Source organism: Cololabis saira, chromosome 17 (assembly GCF_033807715.1).
Source record: "Cololabis saira isolate AMF1-May2022 chromosome 17, fColSai1.1, whole genome shotgun sequence".
Taxonomy (NCBI): Eukaryota; Metazoa; Chordata; class Actinopteri; order Beloniformes; family Belonidae; genus Cololabis; species Cololabis saira.
The window spans coordinates 5,153,829-5,164,378 of NC_084603.1; the positions used below are offsets into that span (position 1 = coordinate 5,153,829).

Sequence of the window (10,550 nt, forward strand, 5' to 3'; positions counted from 1 at the left end):
GTAACGCGGAACCATAAATCAGCCTTTAGAGCGCCTTCCCCACACAAAGGTAGCGGCTGCATGGCTACAAATAACTGCCTCAATAACAGGAGGAGGGGCTCCCTCTGTTTTTCATAGCTAGAGGTACACATCCTCAGACATCCTCAGACATCCTCAGACATCCTCAGACATCCTCAGACATCCCCAGACCCTCTGCATCCACGCCATTGAGATTTGAGGCACAACAATGGAAATGTAATAAATAAATAATAATAATAATAATAACCACAATCATATGCTATAACCAGTACTCGAGTTGTAAAAAAAAAAATCAGGGGGGATGGTGGATTTTATCATATGGGGACAGATAATTTGTGCTGATTACAAATAATATAATATATTACAAATAATAGCAGTGACCAAAACACCGGCAGAAATACTGCAGGAATGACATAGCAGCAGTTAAATGCAGCCTTCTGTAAGCTTTAAATATCCACTGGGCTTACATCAAATACATCAAAACACAACAATAAAAAACAGTTTTCTGAACTTATCAATATGCCTCTGTCCTTCACAGGTTAGTAAAATGGATCACTGCCAAAACTCAAAATCTTAACAAGAATATTTGTCCTATTTCTAGTTAAAATGTCTCATTTTAGTAAAAAAAAAAGTCTCATTACACTAAAAACAAGACTCATCACTGGAAAAAACAACAATTTTCACCTGTTTCAAGTAGATTTTCACTTGAAATAAGTAGAAAAATCTGCCAGTGGAACAAGATATTTTTTGCTTGTAATAAGAAGATAAATCTTATCCCATTGGCAGATTTTCCTACTTATTTCAGTGAAAATGTACTTGAAACAGGTGAAAATTGTCAAATAAGTTATTTTTCTGGTGTTATTTTTCTGGTGATGACTAAATGTTGAAATAGCAGTAAAACCACATTCATTGATGAAATGACATAAGGGATGGGAAGGGGGGATGGCAGTTTTACAGGGGGGATGATTTGGACCGTTTTTATTTCAGGGGGGGATGCCATCCCCCCTCATCCCCCCTCAACTCGAGTACTGGCTATAACAATGCACCTTTCAATAACCATGTCTACCTCATACTGCTGCACCTTTCACTTTGTTTTTTTTAATTGTATACATGTTAATAAGAGCTGTCATTTGTTTATTTACTGTACAGTGAGCGAAAATAAATGAGTCAAATTCCCTGTCTTGTTTGACCTGACTTGGCCAAATAAACATGATTCTGATTCTGATGTGTTCGACACAAAGATGACCACAAAATCATTGTTTACAAGGAGCCAGCTGACTGAATTCAAAAAGGTATAGCTTCAGCAACAATGCAATTTCTAGTATTGACTGGCTTCTCATCTCCTGCAGTTACTCATTGCTGAAGATAATGGATGGGCTATTTTCTTTTGCAATTTCCTGCTGCGCCCTGACGCTCCTGAGATTGGGCAAGAGAATAAATACATGCAACCATCCTTATGGAGAAGGGTGGGGTTCAAAATACCTGAACAACAAAGTTCAATTTACTTTAGAATAAATCATTACTTTAAGGCAACCTGGAAAAGACTTGTATCCTGAAAGCCACAAAATAATCCTAGAGGAATGATGTGGCATTTTAGGTGGTCTTGATGTTAGCAGAAGCTATAAGCTGCAGTATGAAATGTTCACACGGGGGACGTTATTTCTGCAGAACCATTGAAAAGGATTTCAGGTTTGAAATAGAGGCCGCAGAGCTGATGAAAGCAGCGTGCCGGTAGTATTAGCAGCCGTTTCACCAGGATAAACCTCAGTCTTTAAAGGGCAGCTTAGTATTACAGTTTTTCATCAGATCGGTTTTACTCATAATTCGTTCCCTCTTAAAAGAGGAAAAATAAATATCACGTTTTTTCATGGCATTTTTTTTAGATTAATAAAGTTTTGCTTTCTTCACATATGAAACAAACTCTGAAGGCATAATTTTTACTGAAACTGCACCTATAAAATGAGAAAGGGCTTAACATTTTTTTTTATGTTTACCCATCAGTTGTTATTGTTAAAAAATATGATTAAAAGATAAAATATATAGAGGAGTGCACACATTCGGATGCATTTACTGGCATAACCTGGTTCATGGCACTCAAATCTGTTAAAACCTTCAATATTATAGTCTAGAACTGCAGACTTTGTTTCAAAAGTGAACACAAAACACAGACATGAGTACACATGCTTGATCTCCTGAACATGTAATCAATAGCTCCTCCACATCAGTCTGGACCATTTCGAAGAGATTAAAAACACACAGACACTGAATGCTTTCTCAAAGACTATGAAATAACCATTAAATATTGAATATAAATTATTAAGTCTGCACAGTTTGGTGAAGGCTACACATTTGAATATGTCATAAATGATGCATTAAAGGTTGATCGAAGCATGTGCAAGTCTGGGCTAAACACTTATTTTGAAGCTCTTATGATTTAAAAAAAACTCAAAATTCATGTTTTCATTGAGGCTCAAGTAATTTGTCAAACTCATCTGACCTTTTTGTCATTAGAATAACAGTTTTTGCACATAGTATATTTTATTGTTCACCATCAGGTTAACAATTTTTATTTAACATTGAAAATAGATTATTTGAATAAAAGTATTAGAAATATAAAAATCCTTTTCTGTTCAGGTTGTGATCCATCTTGCTTGCTCACTATTGCAAATAATAAAGAAGCGCAAGTCTTTGTCTGCTGGCTCTCGCTATGACGCAGCTAAGAACAGAACTGCACAGATCAATAGTTTCCTTTAAACAGTTTCTAGTTCCAGCACCACACAGGATATGACAAGTCCGGCACTAAATTAGAACGTTATAAAGCAAAAAACAGATTACTGAAAGTACCATGAAAAGTTAGGATGCCATATTTAATGTTGTATAGGATAATAGGATAAATAGTATTTAAAATCACACACATACAAAAAAATCAGTATTGGTGGTTTTGTGAATCTGAGATCAGAATTCTGTTCTCTGTATGTATAAATAAATACAGGATCAGAGCAGAGGAACATGAAGAAGACCCCTGCAACATGTAACGTTTCCACACATATGTTCAGAGTAGACCTTGTGCTTTTTCAGATGAATGTACCTGCAGTGATACATTCCTTTCCAAGAAGAAAAAAAATACTCAATCCCTGAATTAAGTGTTGCGTCTTTCTCCTCAGTTTTATGACTGAACAATCCTAAAGAAGAAAACTGTACTCTTTTTAAGAAGCAGTGCAGACAGTTCAGAGAGGAAAAAAAGGCAAATATGTTGAAATCAAAAGCTGAAGGATTAAACCCTGGGATGTTCAAACAAAGAAATGCATCATAGTTGAAGACAAGTACCTGCATGCACAAGAACACTGAGCCAAAGAAATAATATAAGAATTAAAATGTAAATTTCCAGATAGAAACTTAAAACATCTGGGATGATGATTGTGAATACATAAAAAAAATCAAATGTGATTTTAGATTGTACAATATCTAATTTGGGTGGCAAGCAATAATTATTATGACACCAAACTTGTATTTAGCCAATTTTAGTGTAGTTTTATGGTTTGGGTATTTAAATGTTTTCTGAGAAAGGAACTTAACCTCCTAAAACCTGATGTACGCACATGTAGACATCACATGTTTTGTTGTCTATGTCATACAGGGGCCCAAAGCAACAATTAAAAAAAAAATTGCATCAGGTCTTAGGAGGTTAAAGGACAAATTGTAAAATATTCCAAACTATCTGCATAATTTCTAATTAAAAGTCCCATAAATTATTTATTTCTTCTTTTTTAAAAGAGAAAAAAAAATAACATTTATGGTAACATGAAAAAACTAATTTTAATCTACAGGTGTGAACCCACAGTAACATCTTATTTCATAGGACCTATGAAGAGATCATCATTCCACAGCACACCCGAGTTCAAGCCCTTTAAGTAAACACTTGCCCAGTATCCCACAGCCTGTTAATCCTAACCAGCTTCAAATGCACACGGATGTCCCTGTGGAGGGGAGAAAAACAAAAAGAGTACAACCTGGTCAACTATATTAATTGTGGTTATAAAGTTAAGTTGAAATACCTACAGCTTTACGTGTAGGAGTGACTTGCACAGATTGGTAAAACTCTGTGGGAACTCTCTTCTTCACTTTACGTTTTCTCAGAGTTGAGGACGAGTCAGGTTCACTCTCAGGAACCTCAACCAGTTTGGGCTTTTCCTCTGTCACTCGAGCATGTATGCTCCTTCTTAAGTGACGTGGACTGTGCCTGAAACCCTGGAAACAAACACAAATGTCAAGCTGGCAAGAGATTTTGTATTCACAGACTGCAAGACAAAATAAAATCATAAACATGTAGCAGCCTGATTGTTTAAAATACATTTTGCATTAAATATATTCCATAAAACAGTATCTAAAGAAAGCACACATAAATGCTGGGCATCTAAGGAATTTTGCTGTATAAGATTTTTTTCATTTTTTCATTTTTACCAGATTGTGTTTATCTTTTTACTTATGTGCTTATATCATGAACAACAGGATCAAAGATGTCACTTTTTTAACGTTTTTTTCTATCAATGGTTACACACTCCTATCTGCTCTGGGTATGAAATTTCAATCACCTGAAAAGGAAGAGTAAACATTCCACTGTTACAGTTTGGAATTTATGCTCTTTCTTTTCTGTAAGTAATGCAGGAAGATCAAAATCATAGAAACTCCTTTATAAAATGAAGGCTCTAGAACAGTCCTGCTGTTGCATCGCTGAATATGATACTGAATCCCTACCAGCAACAGAACTGAGTCAGTGGGGTTTCAATATCCTGCAGTTCAATAACATGACCTCCCAAGCAGGGCCAGCATTTGGTTTCGTAACTTTAAACTATGAAGAATAACAATAGATAAATGCTTAAAGCATAGCGTTAGGTCATTTAATAATAACAATGGTCCCTTTAGACCTATATCACACTTTCAATGTCATTGCCTTACAAAGCATTTATTGAGACGTGCTAAAGCTACTTTTCACTATTCCCTTTTTACGTTTTATTGGAGTTGGTTGAAATCTTTTCCATAGGCAATGTAAGGAAGTCTCATTAAATATCACTTTAATCTCAAATCTCATATGTGATTAACTTTAAATCATCTGGAATAGACAGAGCTCATTTGTTTTCACTTTTTGATTTTATTTTGAAAAGTTGCGTAAAACGGAAACAGATTGAACGAACCACAATTTAATGCATTCGCACGTCAGCAAATATGCCTTATTCTTGTAGAAAAAAACAAACAGAATATCTCTATTAATTTGGTAACATCTCAAGTTAAATCCTGCATCCCCAAAAACAATACAAAAAGAGTTTTAACCAACCTCAAATGATGAGACTGCAAAATCATGGACATTATTTATTAATAGGCGAACACATGCGCACTGCGCACATCATAGTTCCCAAAATAACCATGCAGTCTGCGATAAAAGTCCATAGAAATGGACTTTGAAGTGAAGCATGAGTAACATTTCACAGTTACAACCATGCAACTAACGTTATACTTTAAAAGATAACACTCTTAGCCACTACGTCATAGAAAAAAAACCTTAATGTGAAAAGTTCATCCTACCTCTGATCGAAAATGATGCGATCGGAGACCAACTACAGGACAGATAACAGATGTTACAATAAGGCATTGTTATGACAATTAATCTTGAGAATGGCATGTCATATTCATAAAATACAGGTAAAAAAGTTATTTAATATATATATTATAGGCTGTATTTTCGGCTGATCTAACAGACACTGTCTTTACGCATTTAAAAGTAATGTTTATTTCGTTTGACAGCCCAAACTACAAACTAAAATGATCTTATAGATATATCAGAGACAGATGGGGGGATGAGGATGCTGGCTGGCCTGCAGCACTCACCGCGGCTCTTGGAGCGTCCGCCGGAGAGCACAGATTTGATGGGATGCTTCCCATTACGGAGCCTGCGATGCCAGCAGCAGAAAAACAAAATTGTCGCAATAGTCCCGAGCAAAAGCAGGAGCAAAAGCAGCACGCATTGAATACTGTAGGGCCTCAGCAGCACCAGAAAGGCGGCAGCGATCATCATAAGGCGAGATGTAGGACAGATTGAGCCTCAGACAGCTGGCTCCTCTGCTGCTGCTTCCACCAGCACATAAATCGACGCAGAGCTTACGCCGTAGCTACGGCGTAGGGTACGCGGCGATGCGAGTCGTACGGTGCGCGTCGCCACGTACCCTACGCCGTAGGCTCTGCGTTGGTGTAACGCGGAACCATAAATCAGCATTAAGCAGAAAGACGCTCGCTGACTATACGTGAGGCATCACAAAGCAAAAACGTGGAAAGCGTATCGAGTCAAAGAGGGACAGCCCAGATTGATATCATCATTGCGAGGTACAAGGCATGAGTCAGCAAAGACGCACGTTTCATTTATTTATTTATTTATTTCTTTGGCCAGAGGGGAGAGTCAGCACATTCATCCCTGTAGGCAGCATCGCAGTAATCTGCTGCAGAGTGGCCTGCATGCGCTACAGGATGATGCTGCATTCGTCTGTAGTTCATGGGCCAGACCACATATCTGTACCACTCAAGGTGACCAAACTTGTTTATCATTTTTGAAAATATCTATGTCTATAGACAGTACTCGAGTTGTAAAAAACAATCAGGGGGGATGGTGGATTTTATCATATGGGGACAGATAATTTGTGCTCATTACAAATAATATAATATATTACAAATAATAGCACTGACCAAAACACCTGCAGGAATGACATAGCAGCAGTTAAATACAGCCTTCTGTAAGCTTTAAATATCCACTGGGCTTACATCAAGTACATCAAAACACAAAAATAAAAAACAGTTTTCTGAACTTATCAATATGCCTCTGTCCTTCACAGTAAAATGGATCACTGCAAAAACTCAAAATAAGAATATTTGTCCTATTTCTAGTTAAAATGTCTCATTTTAGTAAAAAATCTTATTACACTTACACTTACAAGACTCATCACTGGAAAAAAACAACAATTTTCACCTGTTTCAAGTAGATTTTCACTTGAAATAAGTAGAAAAATCTGCCAGGGGAACAATATTTTTTTTGCTTGTAATGAGAAGATAAATCTTGTCCCACTGGCAGATTTTTCTACTTATTTCAAGTGAAAATTTACTTGAAACAGGTGAAAATGGTCAAATAAGTTATTTTTCTGGTGTTATTTTTCTGGTGATGACTCTAAATGTTGAAATAGCAGTAAAACCACATTCATTGATGAAATGACATAAGGGATGGAGAGGGGGGATGGCAGTTTTACAGGGGGGATGATTTTTACTGTTTTTATTTCAGGGGGGATGCCATCCCCCTCATCCCCCTTCAAATCGAGTCCTGTCTATAGATGATATTTTGGTATGATAACCCTCCCTGAGTGGCAGCTGTATCATAGTTATCAGCTCATGAAGTCACCCACCCCCTTCATAAAATTACATTAGATGCTGGTGCGTATCCTGGTTTAGATTCATGTACAGGATATTTGTCAATGTTTCACAATATTGTTTTTGGTATCATTTTAAAGGGGATCTTTTAAGCTTTCATTCAAGCTAAGATGTGAATCTTTCTGACCAACATAGAGGTCACTGCAGCTCTTTAAACTATAAACAACACACATTTTTACACAATTCTCGCCTAAATTATATACAATCCTTTTGCCCTGTGTCACCTAGGAACAACAGAGACACATAATACAAAAACTGGAATACTCACAGGACCATAATGATTCAGGAAATGTATAATATACCCCATACTATATCCTTGTTGCAGGTCATTGTGAGCCTTAAACTAGAAGAGCATCATTAGGCTCCTATGACACTATAACAGCCACTAGGCTGATGTCACAAACTGGTCTTTATCATGCAAATACACGACATAACAATGAGATAAGGAACCAACTTAGTTTTATAAACAACATTATAAACATAACAATATTGTATACAAAATTAACATCGTTATTAATGGGAATATGTCAAGATCTGATTACTCAGGAATGGTTATCATACCAAAATATCATCTACAGACATAGACATTTTCAAAAATCATAAGCAAGTTTTGTCACCTTGAGTGGTATTTACAAGTGAAATTTTGGGCTCTGGCCCCTGGACTAATACTCTAGACCTACGGATGCGTGTCAGCCTACTGAGGTGGTTCATGGGTCTGCATCTTAAACATGCAAATGGTACACTACATATCAGTCTGATAGAGTGATGGAGATCATTATGCTCTCCCAAAAGGGCGTCCTTAGTAGAGGAGAGACTGTGAGCGATTTCTGGATTAGAGAGAAAAAAAAAGGAGAAAAACATATCTGATAACAATCCAGTATCTGGGTGATGTTATTTTTAGATCAAGTAAAGCCATTTTTATTCTGTCACATAGAGACAAGCTCACAGGAGAAAAGCAAAATCTTAGTATTTCCCGTATGAACAGAAGAGGATGAGGATTTACACTGAAAAACAACATAATTTAGTGGTATTCAACTAAATTATGCTGGGATGTATGTGAGCCCTTTTACCAACATTCAGCCTGAATTGGCCTTCATAAACTGCAAAGAATCTCTAAGATTATGCATGTTTATTTCTGTCTGTATCTTGAATAAGAGACAACAACAAAAATGTAAATCCTGAAAAAACAAATACACTATGGTGGCCAGGTCTTAGCCCATGACATTATTTCCAAGTCTGGCGAATTGGTCCGAGTTCATACACTAATGTAATTATTTTGTATTTAGTTATTTATACATGCAAGTACACCATTTTTTTTTTAGATATAGTGTTCCTTACTAGTGGGGTAAATATCTGCTGTTCCTCAGAAATCAGAAATAAAGTGAATATCATTGTAGCCATCTTATCACACAAGTGAGGCTTGCTTTAGGGCTGCTCAATCAGAATCAGAATCAGGTTTATTGGCCAAGTTTGAACATGCCAGACAGGGGATTTGACTCTGGTTATTTTGTTCACTGTACAGTAAATAGACAAAAGGTTATTAACCTATACAATTTTTTTTTTAAGTGAAAGGTGCAGCAGTATGAGGTAGATAAAAGTGATAAAAGCATTGCATGCATTTTCAAACTGGGGAGCATGGGATTCATTGCCCGATGGATCAGACCCAGGTAGAAAAATGTGAAGATATTTAAATTTGCTTGGTATACGCAGTACTGGAGTTGAGGGGGAATGAGGGGGGATGGCACCCCCCCTGAAATAAAAACGGTCAAAATCATCCCCCCTGTAAAACTGCCATTCCCCCTTTCCATCCCTTATGTCATTTCATCACTGAATGTGGTTTTACTGCTATTTCAACATTTAGAGTCATCACCAGAAAAATAAAACCATTTTCACCTGTTTCAAGTACATTTTCACTTTAAATAAGTAGAAAAATCTGCCAGTGGGACAAGATTTATCTTCTCATTACAGGCAAACAAATCTTGTTCCACTGGCAAATTTTTCTACTTATTTTAAGTAAAAATCTACTTGAAACAGGTGAAAATTGTTGTTATTTCCAGTGATGAGTCTTGTTTTAAGTGTAATAAGATTTTTTTACTAAAATGAGACATGTTAACTAGAAATAAGACAAATATTCTTGTTAAGATTTTGAGTTTTTGCAGTGATCCATGTTACTTATCCTGTGAAGGACAGAATCATATTGATAAGTTCAGAAAACTGTTTTTTATTGTTGTGTTTTGATGTATTTGATGTAAGCCCAGTGGATATTTAAAGCTTACAGAAGGCTGCATTTAACTGCTGCTATGTCATTCCTGCAGTATTTCTGCAGCTGTTTTGGCCACTGCTATCATTTGTAATATATTATATTATTTGTAATCAGCACAAATTATCTGTCCCCATATGATAAAATCCACCATCCCCCCTGATTTTTTTTTTACAACTCGAGTACTGAGTACACGTGTAGATTCATAGGCTCTGGACTTCAAAACGTCATGAGCACGGTTGTTGCAATAAGTAGGGTAGTACATTTCAGTGATGTATTTGTGTAATGAATGAAAAATAACAGTCTTTGCAGATACTCAAACGACAAACCCATACATGGTATGGGAGTTGCCGGTGTTGTGCCGTATTCAGCACCCCTGCCGTGAAAAGCACCCCCTGTCTTGTAATAGGTTAGTGTAAGTTGTTCACATCAACTCTTCTTTTGGGATATGTGTATACAAACTCATTAATTGAGAGCATTTACAGATTTATTGTCATAAAACCAACATGTTGAAAACACTCAACAACATCACACGAAACAAAAACATTTTTTAAATTGAGTCTTGCTAGAAAAAAACATAAATAAAATAAATATATCAATAATAAAGTAAATATTCAAACAATAATATAGAAAATAACCAATAACATAAATAGAAGGAAATAATAAATAATAATAAGAAAATAATAAATAATAATAAGAAAATAATAAATACTTTCAAAACCAGAAGGGTTTTAATACCTGCATATCTATCACAAAATGCAAAAAAAAAAAAAAAATAGTAAAAAAATGACAGAATGCACCCTTTGAA

General features: G+C 36.0%; 1 protein-coding gene across 1 annotated transcript in view; it reads right to left on the reverse strand.

The window, feature by feature from the left end:
- Nucleotides 1-6,088, reverse strand: part of dst (dystonin) — a 158,832-nt gene extending 152,744 nt beyond the window's left edge. Inside the window, 3 exon segments of the mRNA XM_061746058.1 lie at nt 4,078-4,266; nt 5,599-5,630; nt 5,902-6,088. Coding sequence (XP_061602042.1) covers nt 4,078-4,266; nt 5,599-5,630; nt 5,902-6,088 — 408 coding nt within the window.
- Nucleotides 6,089-10,550: the final 4,462 nt, after the last annotated feature.